The sequence below is a fragment of the Budorcas taxicolor genome, chromosome 2, assembly GCF_023091745.1.
Source record: "Budorcas taxicolor isolate Tak-1 chromosome 2, Takin1.1, whole genome shotgun sequence".
NCBI classification, from domain to species: domain Eukaryota; kingdom Metazoa; phylum Chordata; class Mammalia; order Artiodactyla; family Bovidae; genus Budorcas; species Budorcas taxicolor.
In genome coordinates, this window is record NC_068911.1 from 100286951 (window position 1) to 100307939 (window position 20989).

Here is a 20989-nt window from a genome sequence, read left to right on the forward strand (position 1 = left end):
ATGACCTGGGCAGACCAAATCTTGGAATGATTTCATGGAGCAGTTTTTTTTACCACCTCCTCAGCCTTCTCAGTCTTGGAGGGAAAGCCTTCAATCCATCCTGTGAATGTATCTATCATGACTAATAGGTATTTATACCCTTGAGAAACTGACATCTGGGTGAAGTCCACCTTCTAGTCCTCTCCTGGGTAGATCCCACATCGCTGGACAGGCTGGGGTCCTCAAGCTTCTTGGGGGTTGTTTAATTGGCAGGTGGGACAAGAAAAGACCATTTGCCTTATAGTCATTTGGAGGCCTATTCCTCTGAAGGACCTTTCTAGTAATCTTTGGAGGGCCTTTTCCCCTAAATGAATGGTGGCATGTGAGAAGTTAACCAACTTTCATTGGAGGTTCCTAGGCAGATAAAAGGAGTTCTTCCTTTTGAAACCACCCCATATCATCTTCTTAAAAGTCCTCACCCTTAGCTTTAAGAGTCTCACCTTCAGTATATGAAGGAGTTTCTGGCAAATTAGTCTGTGGAACTAATATGCCAACCCCTCTTAAGTCATTGTTCTGTAATGCTGCTCTCTTTGCTGCCTGATCGGCTGCTTGGTTCCTTCATGCCACTTCCATGCTCCCCTTTTGGTGTTCTTTACAATGGGAGACTGAAACATCGGCAGGCAGATATACTGTCTCCAACAGCCTAAGGATTTGATCACCATGTTTGATTGGGGACCCTCGGGTGGTAAAGTGGCCTCTTTCTTTCCAAATAGCAGCATGTGCATGTAGCACCAGAGAGGCATAGTCAGAGTCAGTGTAAATGGCTACTCTTTTTCCTTTTCCTAGCTCTAAAGTTTGAGTCAGGGCTATGAACTCAGCTAATTGGGCTGAAGTACCTGGTGGCAAAGGTTTAGTCTCTGTGGCCTCAAAATTGGAGATTACTACATATCCAGATCTTCTTTTTCCATCTAAGACAAAGCTGCTTCCATCAGTGTACAGAATTTCCTCAGGATTGGTCAGAGGATCTTCTGACAATCCCTCTCAGGGTTTTGTCCTAATGGACAAAGGTTTTGTCCAAGGTTTCTGCCACATCCAGTTGCACCCTTGGTTCCAGCCCTGCGATAGTTATCTGTGACAGGTGGCCTGGCTGGAGTGGGCTGCTTCAGTCCTGTTGACCATCATGAGGGAAGGCTTGGTGCTTGACCTTGAGGCTCTGGTTTCTCGAGGGCAGAGTTCCACCCAAAGTCCCAATTGATGATATTTGTAGCAAGCTGTTTTAGGAGACTTGGACTTGTCACTTGGACACTTGTTGGCCCAAAGTCCCATCTGTCTACAGATTAGATATTTGCCTTGTGCCGTGTCTTTCAAGGACTCAGAATTTGCCATAGGGCTTCCCTGGATGCCTTGTTTCTTTCCTTTTCTCCCTCTCCTGGGCCTTGGCCTCCCTCTCCTGTTCTCTCTTATAAATGTGCTGGTGTCTGTCAGGATCATCTCATCTAAAGAGGCAGCAGGGGCCTGCTGCTGTAGCTATTATAACTTTATCTTGATGTCTGATGTGCATTGGGGCAGGAATTTGTCTTTTAAAATCACTTGTCCCTCATAAAAGTCTAGGTCCAGGTTGGTAAACTTTTGGAGGGCCTCTTTTAGCCTTTCCAGAAAGGCAACAGGGTTCTTCTTGGGCTCCTGAGTTATTGCTGAGTTCCAGGCATAGCTGATTACTTTTTGCTGGGCTGTTTTCAGTCCTGCCTTCACACAGATCAGAAAATGATCCCTTTCCCAGATGTGCTCAGGATCATTATAATTCCAGTTAGGATCTGAGGAGGGGTGCCAGGTCCAGCCCTGGTGGATCCAGGAAATTTGAAGTGGGGATGGAGTCAGCAAGGAAAAACTTATTTATTTGGAAATATAAAGAGAGATTAGGAAAGAATAGTGTAGTAGGAAAATAAGTGGAGAAAAGAGGCTGAACAATTTGGTTTACACAGGAGACCAATAAAGTTCCAAGACAAGGAACTTGCACCGTCTACGTAGGCCACTGGCGCTCACTTGAATAGTGGAGGGTGCCCCACCTTGGGCTCCCTCTTGCGTGGGTCTTAGAAGCCAGGGCAAACAAGTAGACATGGAGAGCCTCTGTGCTCCAGATGGGAATTCAGCCAGAAAAGGGAGAAAAGAATGACATGGGGGAGCCAAGCATCGGTGCCAGACCCACAACTTTATTTTCAAAAGCAGCTTATATACCCCAAGTTGTACATAAAGAAATAATGGAATATGCAGGGTTATGCAGGGGCAGCAGTCCTGACCCTTATTGAGACCAGGTTATCTTTTTGCATACCTTCCTGTATACAAAAGGTCTTAGGTTGTTTTACATCATCTTCTGGCTAGGGGGCCTGTTAACATTTTTATGGCTCTTTTCCTAGATAAATGTCTATCAACCAGAAAACTCTTTTTCCCTTGAAGTGTTTTTTCTTTAATCTGCATCACCCTCAAAGTACTAAATAAAGTTATATTCCTGTGGAACAAAAGTGTAGTGGGTTATAACAAAGAAAGTACTTAACTCAAGGATCTAATGTTGCTAATACCAGGGCTACTACCTGTTTTTTCTACATACAACTATATCAACAAATAAAAGATATGAAAACTTGGCAGCAAGTATTGGCTCAACAAATGAAACCCTTAATCAGTCCTACTCTAATGATTTTGACTCCTTGGAAGCCCCTACATTCCTAGGATGTTTTAAGCTTCCTGTGCCCCTTGCAGTCAGGAGGCCACAAACAATCACATGTGCAGCTGTAAGAGTTCAGCAGGCAGGCTAGAAAGCCATCAGAGGGGTTTTTGGACTGAAACACTCTTATTATGCCCAGGAGACTTATTATCTAAAAGTTCTAAATTAACTCTTTCCAGAAAAAGGTGGTAGGGGGACAGCCCCCTGTTAATGTCAGAAGAGTAGGTGGAAAGCATAACACAGTAAAGCAGGCAGACTCTGGTTTTGGGGCAGATGCATGAGCAGATCCAGCGAGGCTCCCTTAAGGTCCGACTCACCTTTGCCTGTCGGGCCCCCTAACCTCATGACCTTTGCCACGGGCGGGACTTCTCGTGCTGGCTCCTGGCAGAGGGGACTGCAGTTTTCCCTACTGGGAATTTATCACTTGACATGTGAAGCCCTGTAGCATACCTCTGGGCTTCCTTTAAGACCCTAGCATGCTCAGGGTCAGATAGAAAGAAAGAAAGTGAAGTCGCTCAGTCCTGTCAGACTCTTTGCCACCCCATGGATGGCAGCCTACAAGGCTCCTCCATCCACAGAATTTTCCAGGCAAGGGTGCTGGAGTGGGTTGCCGTTTCTTTCTCCAGGGGATCTTTCTGACCCAGGGATCAAACCCAAGTCTGCTGCATTGCAGGCGGACACTTTACTATCCAAGCCACCAGGGAAGCCCCCAGGATCAGATAAAGTTTGGCTAAATATGACCGTGATGTCCTTCCACGTCAAGTCAAAGGCCATTGTAATGTATTGGAATGTATCTATATATTTGCCTGTGTCATCTGTATAGCTTCCAAGGTCTTAGTTCTAAGAGGGAGAATGGCTTATGGACCTAGGTTGGTCTGATTTCTCCTCATTTCTACTAAGCGACATACTTGAGTTGGCTTTTGTGGAGGGGTGTTCCCAGATATGGGAGTATGTTTGGGTATGCGGAAGGAACACTGGCAACTCAGGAGCCATGGGAAGTGAGCCTTCACATGAAGGTTCATTCTCTTGGTTGCCTGTGCCTAACACCATTTGCCTAATAGGCTCACTTTTAGGGCATACAACAATCCTGTACTTAAGACAGAGTTCCTTCATATCTCTTAGTTGGAAGAAAATCTGGACATAGGGTATCTCTGTCCATTTCCCTTGTTTTTTTGCAGAATAAGTCTAGCTGCAGGATGGTATTGTAATTTAAATTCCCATCCTCAGGCCAGTGTTCCTTGTCCCCCAGAGGATACCGTGGCCAACAGTGGCACAAAACAATTTTAAGTGACTTCTCTTTAGGGTTAGAGGATTAAACAGCTTCCAGTTATCAAGGATGCATCTCAAGGGTGTCTGCCAGGAAGTGGATTGGTTATTTCCCATCTGAAAGACAGTCATGACGTGGGGGGAAAGAAACAAGAAAAAAATAACAGGCCTCCTTCAATTTCCATGGGTGGACTTCCTTAGGGGTGAGTCTTTTTGAGACTTATCCTGCCCAGTACTGTTGCAACCTAAGAGCCAGGTGTCCCTGGGTCAGGGTGCAGATCCCCAGCCAAGCTAAGGTGTGACAGCCTCCTGGAGATCAAATTACCAGGTTGAGGCAGGTCAGCCTCCCAAGAGTTGGGTCCCTGGATAGGTCAAGGCATGTCGACCCCTGGGACTCCTGGACTGGCAGATACCTGAGTAGGTTGAGGCATGACAACATTCTGAGGACCAGATTCCTAGGCAGGTCAAGTCAGGTCAACCTCCTGGTATCCCCAGATTGGAGGTGGGCATTCCCAAGGTCTCCAGTGTGACCAGTGTTGGGTAGGACTAAAGGGTTGTAATTTTAACTCATTGGCAGCTTGTTCACTGCAGATGGGAATAGATATCACAATGTAAAGCAATCCAAGCCTGTGCCGTGAGACTGTGAACCTGGTAAAGCAGCCATAAGCCTTATCCTCTTACTGCTCTGAGGGAATGTAAGTCACTGATTTCTTCCCCTACTCCTCCATAAGAGCAGGTTAGGGTGTCTCCAATGGTAAACATTTCATTGTCATAGGCCCACTTTAGGTAATAACAGAAATAATGACAAAGGAGTGGGTTACCTGGTCCTGTTAGGAGCATTAAGATATTTTAATAAGTGGGATGGAGCAGTGTTGTCTACAAGGGGGCAGGGTCCTGGTTTTAGGAGTTAGTAATTGGCTTAAGAACAAATTGATAAGAGGCAACAGACCAGGTGTTCCATAAAAGTGGAGTGGAGATTTGATCCAGAGGTATGTTTGTAACTTTAGGAAAAGGGTGGTAAGGGTTTAGGCCCAAATGGCCTGCAGGGCTAACTCCCAAAGTGGCAAACATTATCCCTGGAAGCCCAATTGCCCTTGAAGGGATGCCAGCAGATGAACTTCCAGCAGGCACTGTGTGCCTGTCACTTGCCCTAGCGGGTCCACTGAGAAATAGCTGTTGTTGCACATGTTGTAGGAAACAGAAAATGAAGGCCTGATTATCTTGAGATATTGGATATTATACAATATTTCCCTCCCAAGGACTAGCTACTTTCTGGTTGTCCCAAGGGCATAACATAAAACCAATTAAAATCAAATGGGTCTATGATGACAAGTCAAATTCAAATAAACCTTGATCCCCATTCTGCAAGCTAAATGACACACCCAGAGGTGGCAAGACAGTTCCAAGGCACTGTCAAAAGACAGAGGAGTGGTTGGTTCCCCAATGGTTGGGAGATCCTCCCACTAATTAGCATATAAGTTCACCTAGCTGGCAGAAAATAGCCACATCTCATTCCATGGCTACTGCACTCTCCTCTGTGATGGCCCACACCCTGTGGAGTGTGCTTCTCTCTGAATAGGAACAAATCCACCTCTTACCTATCTTTGTGTCTCTAACTGAATTTTTGCAATGAGACATCAGATCCTGAGCTTCATTGGTCCTGAAGCCAGGCACAATGGGTTTTGGCTAGGCTCAAGGCCTGGGGGAAAAAGAGCTGAAAGACAGCAGGAAAAAGCAGTGGGAAAAAACGCACTGAGGAATACCCTTCATAACCTTCCAGAAAATCTGCTAAATATCTCACCTGTGCTAACAGTTTTCATTGGGCTGATCCTTAGCACAGAACCCCCACCTGCTTGGGCAATGGCTACTGGGGCCCAACAGATAGTGGAGCCTTTGGGACACACTGAGGAGTATCCCCTGCCAGAGTCCCTCAGTTGCACCCGCTGCTGCTCACCTGTTAGTGGTGGTGGTTGGTGGGGGGTGGGGGGGGGAGGTTTGAGTAAACAAGAAAAGAGAGATTGTAAAGGAATTAAGATTTTGTTAGGCATATGTCCTTTCAGCCATAGGCGTGAGGACCTCCTACTTTAACCGGAGGTCTTCTGGAAGCTGAGATTGAGCCACTTGAGCTTTCTGACGAGTTTGTTTTTTGCTGTCCCAGTTTTCAGTATGCTGGGCTTTTTGTCACTTCCCCGGTGCTGGGTTTTCTTCCTGTTCAACTTCCACCACAAGAGCGTCTTTCTCAGAGTTAGACCCCTGCTGTGCATGGCTTCCTCTTTGTGGGGGTGAGAGGAGGTTGTTTCAGCCATATTAAATCCAACAAATGGCACTATAGATGTCAGGGGAGGGTGTAATTTCCCCGGTTGTGTCTTGTCACAACAAAAATTTGAAGTGACGTACGGACCAGCATTACAGCCCTTAGTCAGGCCAGTGTTACAGCTCCGTGTTATAGCTCCATTTTATTTAGAAAGTAAAAGAAAATACATCCTTGAGGCATGAGGGCATGCTGACCCAAAAGACGTTAAGAGAAGAGAGGCCCCTCTTTTTATGTTTTCTCTCCTCCCCCTGAGCCTGCCCTATGTAAATTGGGCTAGACTGGAAGGCTGTTTGTTTTACCTGAGGTTCTCACTCTGCCTCAGACCTTCCTTTGTTCTATTTTCGCAGGCTTTTCCCTTCCTTGTCTTTTAACCATCGCCACTTTGGACTCCTTATTCCTATTCTAACTACCTAACATGTATGATAGCAACTAAACTGAGTTTTTTGTTTGTGTTTGTTTCCTTACTCTCAAGATATTGACATCATTCAGGCAAAGTTGGATTTAACTTTTCTACTTCAGCTCTCTATGTTCAAAAAAAGGCTTGTAACTTATCCCTTTTCCAGAGGATCTTTCCAACCCAAGAATCTAACCAGGGTCTCCTGCATTGCGTGCAGATTCTTTACCAGCTGAGCTACCAGAGAAGCCTGATTTAAAACACATATGTCACTTTTCAGTGCAGTAGTATAGAGCTCTATACAGCTGTTCTTCACTGAGAGAAGGTTGAGTTCCTTGATGTGGCAGAATTGACATCTTTTCATTTTTCTTGCAGTATAATGAATCTAAACAGTCCTTCATCATGTGATTTTCTTTGGCTTTTAGTTACTGAAATGTATTCCTGTAAAAGATACTAAAATTATGCATATCCTGTGTCCTCAAATAGTTACGATCACTTTATTTGCTTATCCAATATTTCCTCTGTGGATTGTGTGGAAGAGAGGAATAGAGCTCTGATCACATTAGCAAATAGGAAACAAATGAAGTCAAACACAATAACATATTAACATAATGATAGAATTGAGTGAAGAAAAGTCAGAAGTTTGCAAAGTTCAGCATTTTTTGGACACAGGACATGCATACTTTAAATAACTTTTGTAGGAGTATATTTCTGTGACTAAAATAAGGGAAAATCACTTGATGAAGGACTGTTTAGATTCATTATACTGCAAGAAAAATGAAGAGATGTCAAACATAATCAGTAACATCTTTCCTATTGGATGTTTTTATATCTTTCACAGAATTCCCAACTTGTGAACCACTAACTCAGTTTATATGCAAAAGTGGAAGATGCATTAGCAGCAAGTGGCACTGCGACTCTGGCAAGTACCAAATGTTCACTAGACTGCACTGATTTGATTGGAGGCCTGGCTGTCTGTGCAACTTCACTTCTTTCAGAGGTGGTTTGTAAGAGAAGTTTGCCAAGACCAGCAAAATGGCTGAGACAAGTGGTGAGAGGGCAGCTGGCCTGTCAATGGGGATTAGCCTTAAGGGCAATGGAGCTCAATGGCCATCCCTTGGGGCTATCTATGATGGGGATTTGTTTTCAGATATTATGCTGGATCTAGTCTAAGTCAACAAACAAGATATGAAGGGAACAATTGAGAAAATATCCTGGACAATTCAGGTTCCTCAAAGCATTGATGTAAAATGCTCTGTAATGTGAGGATGGAGTAGTTTATAAATTATTATGTAAAACCCAGATGATCTCAACTCTGTCACCTTGGCTTTTTGTGTACAAATGATATTTTTTCTTCACTCAGTTCTATCATTATGTTAAATTACGCCAAATACGGTAAATGAATTATACATAAAATGATGCAGCCTCAGCCATTGGTTTGAGTTTAATCTGTTTTCCCTTCACATTCCTCTTGGTTCCCTCCTGCAGCAATTGTTATTACAGAATATAAATCATTGCTAATGATAGCATACAAACAATTTCCTGATATAAATATATACTTAAGAGCCAGCAGTATAAGGGTACAGAGTGAGCCCTCATGTGGGAGAATGGAGAAAAGGGATCTGAATTAAAGATAGTTATAAACACTAGGGCATAGATGTTATAGGTCTAAATAGTAATTTTCCAACAATAATTATATCACAAGCTGTATCATTTCAGGAAATTCCTACAATCACCATTGTCTTCCCCACTTCATAATTATTTCATGTTGTATAGTTTAATCCAGTCAGTGGTTAGTCATTTCTGAGTGAAATAGAAATTAAGCTTCAAAATCCAAAGTGAAGGATGTTTTCCCCTTTAATTTAGTGGTTGGCATTCAATCAGAAACAAAGCAATATAAAAATGGAAATAATTTTCCCACTGCTCATGGGAAATGTTGATGATTGACTTATCATTTCTTTTCTCAATAACAGAAGAAAGCACTCAATACCAAAAATACATGCTAAGTATTTCATAAGAAAATGTTTCTCCATGGATAATTTTTCACCACCTGGTTGTTAATGCTTCTTTCCAGATGACGACTGTGGAGATGGGAGTGATGAGGTTGGCTGTGTACGTTCCTGCTTTGATAACCAGTTCAGTTGTTCCAGTGGCAGATGTATCCCAGGCCATTGGGCCTGTGATGGTGACAATGACTGTGGAGACTTCAGTGATGAAATCAATTGCACCAGAGAAGGTTAGTAATTTGTAAATCTACAAAACTCAATATCAATTTTAAATTGATATATAATATTTGGAGTATTTTAGAGTGAAATTACAGAAAAAAAAATTTCTCATCACATAAAAAAGTGTAAGTGGAACTGTATAAAATCATTTGTTGATCTCTTTTTCCTTTCTTTTACCTAGTTTCTCAATCTTTATTCTTTCTTATACTTTGATACCAGCTTAGTGATCTTTACTTCCTATTTCATTAGATGCTTTACTTTAATTTGATGCTTTATATCAGTTCAGTTCAGTCACTCAGTCATGTCCGACTCTTTGCGACCCCATGAACTGCAGCACACCAGGCCTCCATGTCCATTACCAACTCCCGGAGTTCACTTAAACTTATGTCCATCGAGTCGGTGATGCCATCCAGCCATCTCATCCTCTGTTGTCCCCTTTTCCTCCTGCCCCCAATCCCTCCTGGCATCAGAGTCTTTTCCAGTGAGTCAGCTCTTTGCATGAGGTGGCCAAAGTATTGGAGTTTCAGCTTCAGCATCAGTCCTTCCAAAGAACACACAAGACTGATCTCCTTTAGGATGGACTGGTTGGATCTCCTTGTAGTCCAAGGGACTCTCAAGAGTCTTCTCCAACACCACAGTTCAAAAGCATCAATTCTTTAGTGCTCAGCTCTCTTCACAGTCCAAATCTCACATCCATACATGACCACTGGAAATACCATAGGCTTGACTAGATGGACCTTTGTTGGCAAAGTAATGTCTCTGCTTTTGAATATGCTATCTAGGTTGGTCATAACTTTCCTTCCAAGGAATAAGAGTCTTTAAGTTTCATGGCTGCAATCACCATCTACAGTGATTTTGGAGCCCCCCAAAATGAAGTCTGATGCTGTTTCCACTGTTTCCCCATCTATTTCCCATGAAGTGATAGGACTGGATGCCATGATCTTCATTTTCTGAATGTTGAGCTTTAAGCCAACTTTTTCACTCTCCTCTTTCACTTTCATCAAGAGGTTCCTTAGCTCCTCTTCACTTTCTGCCATAAGGGTGGTATCATCTGCATATCTGAGGTTATTGATATTTCTCCCAGCAATTTTGATTCCAGCTTGTGTTTCTTCCAGCCCAGCCTTTCTCATGATGTACTCTGCATATAAGTTAAATAAGCAGGGTGACAATATACAACCTTGACGTACTCCTTTTCCTATTTGGAACCAGTCTGTTTTTCCATGTCCAGTTCTAACTGTTGCTTCCTGACCTACATAGAGGTTTCTCAAGAGTAAAGTCAGGTGGTCTGGTATTCCCATCACTCTCAGAATTTTCCACAGTTTATTGTGATCCACACAGTCAAAGGCTTTGGCATAGTCAATAAAGCAGAAATAGATGTTTTTCTGGAACTCTCTTGCTCTTTCCATGATCCAGCGGATGTTGGCAATTTGATCTCTGGTTCCTCTGCCTTTTTGAAAACCAGCTTGAATATCAGGAAGTTCATGGTTCATGTATTGCTGAAGCCTGGCTTGGAGAATTTTGAGCATTACTTTACTAGCATGTGAGTTGAATGCAATTGTGCAATACTTTGAGCATTCTTTGGCATTGCCTTTCTTTGGGATTGGAATGAAATCTGACCTTTTCCAGTCCTGTGGCCACTGCTGAGTTTTCCAGTTTGCTGGCATATTGAGTGAAGCACTTCCACAGCATCATCTTTCAGGATTTGAAATAGCTCCACTGGAATTCCATCACCTCCACTAGCTTTGTTCCTAGTGATGCTTTCTAAGGCCCATTTGTCTTCACATTCGAGGATGTCTGGCTCTAGTTGAGTGATCACATCATTGTGATTATCCGGGTCATGGAGATCTTTTTTGTACAGTTCTTCTGTGTATTCTTGCCACCTCTTCTTAATATCTTCTGCTTCTGTTAGTTCCATACCATTTCTGCCCTTTATCAAGTCCATCTTTGCATGAAATGTTCCCTTGGTATCTCTAATTTTCTTGAAGAGATCTCTAGTCTTTCCCATTCTGTTGTTTTCCTCTATTTCTTTGCACTGATCACTGAGGAAGGCTTTCTTATCTCTCCTTGTGATTCTTTGGAACTTTGCATTCAGATGCTTATATCTTTCCTGTTCTCCTTTGCTTTTCACCTCTCTTCTTTTCACAGCTATTTGTAAGGCCTCCCCAGACAGCCATTTTGCTTTTTTGCATTTCTTTTCCATGGGGATGGTCTTGATCCCTGTCTTCTGTACAATGTCATGAACCTCAGTCCATAGTTCATCAGGCACTCTATCAGATCTAGGCCCTTAAATCTATTTCTCACTTCCACTGTAAAATCATAAGGGATTTGATTTATGTCATACCTGAATGATCCAGTGGTTTTCCCTCCTTTGTTAAATTTAACTCTGAATTTGGCAATAAGGAGTTCATGATCTGAGCCACAGTCAGATCTTGGTCTTGTTTTTGTTGACTGTATAGAGCGTCTCCATCTTTGGCTGCAAAGAATATAATCAGTCTGATCAGTGTTGACCATCTGGTGATGTCCATGTGTAGAGTATTCTCTTGTATTGTTGGAAAAGGTTATTTGCTATGACCAGTGCATTCTCTTGGCAAAACTCTATTAGCCTTTGCCCTGCTTCAGTCTGTACTCCAAGGCCAAGTTTGCCTGTCACTCCAGGTGTTTCTTGACTTCCTACTTTTATATTCCAGTCCCCCATAATGAAAAGGACATCTTTTTTGGGTGTTAGTTCTACGATGTCTTGTAGGTCTTCATAGAACTGTTCAACTTCAGCTTCTTCAGCGTTACTGGTTGGTTTAATCCCCTCCAACTTCTAAATTGATGAAACCCCAGCCCATCCCCAAAGAGGGAAAAAAAGAATTAGGAAAGGCATAATTTCCCTTTTATTTTCACATTAAATTTGTTTCCAAAGGCTGGTTATCATCCCCTATTAAATGTTGAGGTATTACAACTGATTGGCCCTCTGGAGTGGAAGGAAATAAAGGACGGAGATCATGACCATGGCTCCCGGCAAATCCATGGGCGACCTGATCTTGTTATTTGCGTGGGTAACTCGGCAAAATTTGATCAGCCACAGGAGATGTTCATGAGTTAGAAATCATGTTGGAAATATCACAGAAAAACTGTTAGCCTGTCAAAAATTCATACAGCAATAACATTTTAACTAGAAGCTTTCTTTTTTAAGGAATTATTTTTTTTTAATTCATTATTTCATTTATTCCAAAAATATTTATTGAGAAATTTTCACATGCCAGACTGTGCTTGCACCAAAAGATAGATTAAAGAATGAAAAAACATGGTCACTGTTCAGTTTTTAAAATCTAGCCTGCAAACAGACAACAAAGTGTGATCATGAGAAATCATCCTCAAAGTGTTTTCCAAGATTATTTCTCTTCTGCAAATATTTGACAACCTATAAAATAGAAAATTTCTAAAGTACTTTCTCTGACATGAATCCCTTTTGTCTTTCTTTTGTTTTTCTTTCTTCGTCTCTTTGTCTGTCACTCTTTCTGTGTCTTTCTCTCTTCCTTAATTTCTCTCAATTGTAAATACTGGAAACATTGGCAGTTACGGAAATTATCTACATAACGCTAGGTTCTTAAAGGAGTAAATCTTTTTGGTGAATTACCTAAGTGATTTTATTAAAAGAGATATTCTCTGATTTTGATTCTCCCTGTATGACCTGGATTATAATAGTCAAGGCATGATACAAATATGTCACCTAAGAGCCATAAAGCAATGAAACACAGGTACTCATGGTCATTGGTCTTTACATGATTCATGTCTTTCCCGACAGAGGACAACCCAGAAGCTATAATGAAAACAGAAAATGACTACGAAAATTTTTGTAACAGTATCTCATCAAATTTAACACGAACATATTTGAATTTAATTTTGCTTCAAAATCGAGAGGAAGGATAAATCTCTCTCCACCCCACCCCCCCCATCTCTATCTCATTCTTGTCTCTTTTTCCTCTCTCACTTTAGTTGGTCCACTAGTACATATGAACTAGAACTTTTTGCTTATAACTAATCTAGAATGGAAAAAGGAAAGGTATACAAAAGATATTTTTCCTCTTTTTCTTTGTATATTTGAAACATTCATCTGGGGTGTGGTTAATGTTTCATTACTAAATTGGACTTTGAATGCTCACCTCACAGATGTCTCTTTAGGCTCCTCATGAGGTATACATCTGTGGCCTGCTGGCACTGCTCCATGATGTGCTGTGAAAGATAAACTGCCCCGACATTAATTTGCTTTCATCTCAGAAGTGAGATTCCATCCCTCTTTTCTGTGTGTATGTATCTCTAAGCTAAAATGATCATTGCACATTAAAACATTTTGGAGAGATTACTTTAGTTTTATGAGTATCCAAAATGAGTGGTACATCCCCTTATAGGCTCTCTAGACAGTTATTTGGGTTTGGATTATAGAATCAATGCCTAGTTAATGTTAATGACCTTTATCTTTAGGTCATTTTGCTAATATATTATTGTAAAGGAAATACTGTCAATGTGAATACCATGTGTTTCTTATATGATTACAGTAATACACTAAGGAAATGATTCAGATAATCCATATGATTCTTGGCCATGTCTCAAGGAAAGAATGAGAAGAACTTCCTGAACTAATTTACATTTAACTCATTGTAAATTGTACTAAGATTCTCTTGTCAAAAATTCTACTTGGTGAATACAGGTTGTAGGCATTGAGGACAGGCAGCATTCTGGGATGACTTCCATGTAAGACAATCCAGAGTATTTCAAATGGCATTTAAATATTTTTATCCATCATTATTTTATGTATTTTGATATGGAAGTTGTAAAATAACCATGACATATAGAATTGTTATCACTGATCAGGAAGGCTATTTTGTACATGGAGGATTTGTGAGGCCATTGCCAAGGTAAAATAGAAATTTGATGCAATTAGTCATATAATTCAGTCCCAGAACCTGCTGTGGAAGAAAAGAGCAGGGGATTCTGGCTTGAGTTTCAGGACTGGCTGTCAAAACTGATCAAATTCACTATATAATTGCTCAGCACTTTGCTTTACACTGCCTATGTAAGCAGAGCAATTGGTGCAGTTTCTCTCAACTCAAACTGTTTTCAAAAGGACAGAAAATACTCTTGAATTAGACTGTAATAGTGAAGGAGCAGGAGATATCAAGAGATGAACATTCCATATATAATCTCTATTTCAGCAAATTCCTGAATTTAAGTTCAATTCATATTCTCTCTGATACCACTTCCAAGAAAATAATTTCTATAGTGATGGTTATTTTTTATCATTAGTATGATTTATATATGGGAAAAGTGTTCATGTCTGGTCGTCTCTGAGATTAATGTTCACTCATCTCTTTCTTCCTTCATATTGTGCTGCTCTTTTCCTCTCTTCCAAACTCCCTGGGGGGCTTCACAGATGGTGCTAGTGGTAAAGAATTTGCCTGCTGGTGCAGGAGACATGGGTCCAATCTCTAGGTTGGAAGGTCCCCTGGAGAAGGAAATGGCAACCCACTCCAGTATTCTTGCCTGGAAAAATTCCATGGACAACCTGATGGGCTATGGTCCATGGAGTTGCAAAGAGTCAGACATGACTGAATGACTGAGCACACAGGAAAGAAAATACACATCTTTACAAATCACTGCCCAGGAATATACACAGAGTCTACAAGCTTAAGTAGAATACAAGCAATCCATTGCACACAGATTCCTTCCTTTGTTTCAGTGCTTGTTTGTCATTGATTTAGCACTGGTTTCTTTTTAATTCTGAATCCTTTGATTAGTACATATATCTATGATTACCTTTTTGTAGCTACTGGGTGAATAGTTTTTCAAGTGGAAACATAAGTGAGGCAGGGCTTTCAAAGAATTGGTTATGATAGAACTTTTTATAGAGGCTCAATCCTGGCCATTTATTAAGCATTGAAAGGTTTTTGTTAAAAAACGGTTTTACCTGCAAGTATTTCATGAATAAAAGTAAAATGAGAATTTTATCTGTTTCTTGCAAGTCATTACCTCTCTGGCGGTATCATTTTAAGAGAGAGAGACAGACAAACTGACACTGGACATGTCACATCTATAAAATACCAAATTTTAGTTTTAATCTTATCTCATTGACAGTTTAATTCATTTGAGTTACATAAACTTTCATTCTTATACCTTTCTAGAAATTGTCTCAAGCATATTTCACACAGGGCATTTCTAAAGTTAACATAGGAAAATTATGTAGTCTCTTTAGAGAGTTATTCTCCCACATCAATTATTATAAAAAATATAATAAGTAATTTCAGCATGTACTTAATGGAGAAGGGAACAGGTTTTCTCTAGAATAGATTTGTCTAAATTTTGCAATTTCTTCCAAATGGAACCTAAATATTTGTCAAATATCTGGATTTTTCTTTATTTGAGAAAGACTTTGACACTGATTTATGGTCATTATTCTTTAATGCCTTCTGTTTGGCTATATAAAAAGGAAATATTTACTACCTGCTTCATTAAGTGAATGAACTGAGTGATGCTGGAATGTATGATTTCTTATTTGTATCACAAATACAAATTAAATGCAAATTTATGATTTAGTCTGTATTGACCTTCAATTTTGATTTATTATAGTCTTTATTTATTTATTATAAATAAACTTGTTATTATTCTTTAACAAGTCCCAAAATCCATTAGTGAGTAGAGCATATAATATTCTTAGTGTACATACTCATACATACCTCTCTTCTTTTACTTTAACTGTTTTGCTTATGTTCTTTTGCTTTAACTGTTTTAACTTTGTTTCTGCTTTAGAAACTTCTTTTTACTTTGAGCTTCATCATCATTCATTCATTCATGCATTTATTCATTTACCTCATTATACTCTTGTTCCCAGTTTAAGGAGGGAACAAAGTAATTGTATCTTTGTAGTTTCATAGTCAAGTGCATTAATTGACATACAGTGAGTGTTCAGTAAATAATTATTGAGTTAAAGAATATTTTTTTCTACAACAAAAATCTGTTATATCTCAGAGTCAACCCTTATTTGTTTCATCTTATACATCTAGTAATTTCTTCTGTTTCCTCATCCTAGAGTTTATTTCCATGATGATATGCAAGGCTAGGTGCATGGATCTAATCATATACATTTCTTTAATATAGCATAGCCACTTTCATTTATCCCATAAATCTTGGCAATTTTAGCCCAGGATTTGAATAAAATAAAATAGATAAGGTGTTTTCCTTATATTTTATTATTTTTTACTTCTTTCTTTATGTCCTCTATGTCCAATACATAGTAAGTTTCAGAAAGACAAGGAAAGTTTAAGTCTGTTTTGTATATATAATTTAACAGTGAGTGCCAGTGAGGAGATTCCATTATGATAATATGGGGTCAAGGGGAGGAGTTAACCAATTTGTCTCCCACAAATTGTCAGACACTCTTATGTTTGTTATTCCATTTAATGCTCAGAATAAGGATTATTTAGAGAGGTTAAGACATTTACCTAGGATTACACAGCTGGAGTTTCAGGGTTTCACAGTTGAAATTTCAAAGGGTAACTGTTCTTTATCCCTGTGTCTAGCTATCTGCTTCTGCAGCTATAGAGTATAACTCTATTTTTTTCGAACTCTCTATGAAGTAACACTTGTATGATCCCCAAAAAATACTTTCCTTGTCTTTCTGAAACTTACTATGTATTGGACATAGAGGACATTAAAAAAAGAAGTAAAAACAATAAAATATAAGGAAAGCATCCTATCTATTTTATTTTATTCAAATCCTGAGCTAAAATTGCCAAGATTTATGAGGCAAATGAAAGTGGCTACGCTATATTAAGGAAAGGTATATGATTAGATCAGTGCACCTAGCCTTGCATATTATCATGGAAATAAACTCTAGGATGAGGAAACAGAAGAAATTACTAGAAGTATAAGATGAATAATTACTACCTTGTTCTTAAGTGTATACTCATTATCACTTGAAAAAGAGAGACCTTATTATAGGTCATTGCAATGAAATTTTCCAAAAAGCACTAGAAGGGACCTGGGCCATCACATGAAATCATCACAAGAAGTACATTTGTCTTTTTTTGTCTGTTTGTTTCTAGTCTCCATCCCCCTCACTGACCCTTCCCTCCTCCCAACAGTTCTCCTTGATAGAGTGGATTCTGGAACTTTGTCATTGGAATAGCTGGGGACATTCCAATACGGTGTTTTCAGTCACCCAAGACTAGGTTTCTCTGCCATAAAAGTTTTACCTCATAGACTCAAAAATTCTAACAAGCTGAAAGAAAATGAAAAGATCATTTAGTTCAGTTTTGTTGTGCAGATGAGAGAAAAAAATTCAGCTAGATAAAATTATCTTTATGTGTGTATAGCAATAACAAAAACTGATGCTGCTTCCTAGAAGAAGCTAATAATGTTCTAAGTTAGAAATGTTGAAATTGAATCTTTTGATACATAAAGACATTTTCAGGAGAGATTTTTGAATTCAATTGATGATGTTAAGTTCTTAGGGGAAAACCCAGAAAGTTCTGGCAGTTCTGCCAACCAAAAAGCCATGTATCCTGTCTGGGAGATTGAACCCTTTCAGAGCACTGCAGGTATAAAACTTAATATTTAGCTAAAGACTTTGGGTTACTCATTTAAGCATAGAGAGAATAGAAATTAAAACCAATATCTTTTGACTTCTTGTCTACATTAAATACATAGTAAGTTTCAGAAATATAAGAAAAGTTTTTTGTGCCACAATTTAATCTTAAACACATAGGAAATAAAGTATCAGTAAATACTGTACACAGTCACCTGTATTGTTTTTCTTTCATGAAAATATACTTCAATTCACTTTTACTAGAACACACAATCAAAAAGAGTTGCTATTATTTCTCAGGCCCTGAGCTTTGCTAACAATTAAGTATTGGATTTGAATTTGGGGATGATCAAATGATGTTATGGATTTAGCAGATTCGTATAATCTTCTGTCCTAATATTTTAAACTACTCTCTTTTAATGAAAATATGGATTGCTACCCAATAAAATGCAATTAAAAGCAAATCTAAATGTCATCTAGTTTTAGAGAGGTATAGTATCTGTTTTCAATGAGATATAACTTTTCTGGCTTAACTTTATTCTCTCATAGATTGATTTATTTTGCTTAGAATCTGTTAACACTGAGATATCAAAACAATGTTAATTATTAATGGATTTTATCCATAGGAAACCTCTTTTTTGTTTTCTAGGAGAAGATAGCTCTTTAAAGGTCATTTTAAATTTAATAATATAGACAACTTTTACATCAAAAACAAAGAAAACTCAAGACTTTTGAATCAATTAATAGCAAAGACTGTTTTAAGAATCTGTAATTTTCCTAGCAATGTGATTATCAAGAAAAGTAAAATGAATCAGCTAAACATAATTTTAAAAAGAAAATCTTAGAAAAAAATCGTTCCTAGAAATGGAAAGAAATCATTTATCTTCATTTTTACTCTTCAAAAATTAGTAATAGGTCTAAACTTATTCCTAGATAAATTTAGCTTCTACATTAAGACAATAATTATGTACTTTGACACTAAACAAAGTAACAACTCATTCTATTTTTGCAGGAATAATTAATAAAGTCAATAGGTAATAGGAAGACCTAATTTTAATGGAAAATTTTAGCTTGTTTCCAACTCTTTTAATGGAGCTGAACCATAAGGACAAAAGTAAATTAACTTCCACAGCCTTTAAATTCTGCTTCCTTGTTCTAAATTGTGGTTAATGATCAGTGAATTGATAGGACTTGAGGATTTCAGCAGAAAGCACACACGTAAGTAAACAAACAGAAAAGAGACAAAGGACATATATAATGTACAAAATAATTAATTCACCTGTCAATAATTGAGTTGTACTCAACCTTTTGTGAAACTAAAGTAACCAATAGGATAAAACTTTGCCTTTTTCCCATTAAAAAAACAGTTGGTAATTAGCTTCTTTCAGAGCCTATGTGAACTGTCTGCTTTTATTGCTTTATTTATGTGATGCATCAGTTGAGTTTGCACTTATATTATATCCTAAAATGCAATGACCAGATTCATCTACTTTTTGTGAGGAAATTTATTTCATGCTGGGTATTTGTGTACACACAGTCTTTCTAAGGAAAATTAACTGTCATTGTCTGAATCCCAATCTTTTCTACAGATGACTTTGTTACATAACCTAATCAGCTTAATCTACCATGATCTTCCTGGTATGGAGTACGTCACTGGCATGCAGATCTTTCAGTATAGCATGCTGCTACATTGATATGTATACACTTAATGGGATGTTCTAGAAATCATAAGCAGAATTTAGAACATTTTAGAACACAGGTCAGCAAATCTTTTCTGTAGAGTGCTGTAGTAAAATATTTTAGATTTTGCCTATTTCAGCTATCCAGCTCCAGTTTTAGCACCAAAAAAGCCATATACTATTTCTCTACAGATGATTATGACTGTGGGCTTCCCTGGTGGCTCAGTGGTAAAGAATCCGTCTGCAATGCACACATTGTAGGAAGCACAGGTTCAATACTTGGATTGGGAAGATCCCCTGGAGGAGAGCATGGCAATCCACTCCAGTATTCTTGCCTGGAGAATTCCTTGGACAGAGGAGCCTGGCAGGCTTCAGGCCATAGGGTTGCAAAGGGTCGGACACTACTGAAGCAGCTTAGCATGCATGCACATACAATTATGACTGTGTTATTATAAAACTTTACTTACAAAAAGAGGTAGTGGACCCGAATTGGTCTGCTTGTCATAGTTTGTTGACCCGCTTTTAAAATTCAAGTAGAGACACATTCTAAAGGAGTTGTAATCCTGAGTGTTTCATAAAATATCAAACTTATTATGAGACAAGGCAGAAAATAATGGGGACAGGAAAAGGCCAAAATAGAGAAGAGATAGTAACTTTAAAATTTTACTCTCTGATATTTCCTCCAACATTTATCTCATGTATATGCTTATACATATTCTTTCTACATAATGACGTTCTATACAATTTTAAAATATAAAGTTAAATAATGTCATATTTTTCCAGTAAATATTTGAATCTACTGCAAGCCAGTCATATATCAAAGCCAAGAAGTAAAGTCCTAACATGGAATATCCACTTTGTAATCTATTTTACTTCATATTTTATATCTAAAATGTCCCTTAAAGTGAATGGTTAATTTCAGCAATGAATGGAAAAATAGATTTCTCACTTACATAGCCAACTCAACTCATTGTTTACTTAAATTGATATTGTAGAAGTTCATCATCCCTATGGTATATTACATTTTAAGTAATATATTCATAGTAGAATTCTAGATACCAAACTTTACATTTTTAGTGAACTAAAAACAGTGCTTATGAACTAAACAACAGAATGGGAAAGACTAGAGATCTCTTCAAGAAAATTAGAGATAGCAAGGGAACATTTCATGCAAAGATGGGCTCCATAAAGGACAGAAAAGGTATGGAACTGACAGAAGCAGAAGATATTAAGAAGAGGTGGCAAGAATACAGAGAAGAACTGTACAAAAAAGATCTTCATGACCCAGATAATCATGATGGTGTGATTACTCATCTAGAGCCAGACATCCTGGAATGTGAAGTCAAGTGGGCCTTAGAAAGCATCACTATGAACAAAGCTAGGGGAGGTGATGGAATTCCAGTGGAGCTATTTCAAATCCTGAAAGATGATGCTGTGAAAGTGTTGCACTCAATATGCCAGCAAATTTGGAAAACTCAGCAGTGGCCACAGGACTGGAAAAGGTCAGTTTTCATTCCAGTCCCAAAGAAAGGCAATGCCAAAGAATGCTCAAAGTATTGCACAGTTGCACTCATCTCACACACTAGTAAAGTAATGCTCAAAATTCTCCAAGCCAGGCTTCAGCAATATGTGAACCGGGAACTCCCTGATGTTCAAGCTGGTTTTAGAAAAGGCAGAGGAACCAGAGATCAAATTGCCAACATCCGCTGGATCATGGAAAAAGCAAGAGAGTTCCAGAAAAACATCTATTCTGCTTTATTGACTATGCCAAGGCCTTTGACTATGTAGATTACAATAAACTGTGGAAAATTCTGAGAGAGATGGGAATACCAGAGCACCTGACC

General features: G+C 38.8%; 1 protein-coding gene across 1 annotated transcript in view; it reads left to right on the plus strand.

The window, feature by feature from the left end:
* LRP1B (LDL receptor related protein 1B) overlaps nucleotides 1–20989 on the plus strand; it is a 1834206-nt gene that overhangs the window by 967159 nt on the left and 846058 nt on the right. The window contains exons 19-20 of the mRNA XM_052653145.1: nucleotides 7514–7594; nucleotides 8747–8908. Of these exons, the coding sequence (XP_052509105.1) occupies nucleotides 7514–7594; nucleotides 8747–8908 (243 nt within the window). The remainder of the gene's footprint in view (nucleotides 1–7513; nucleotides 7595–8746; nucleotides 8909–20989) is intronic.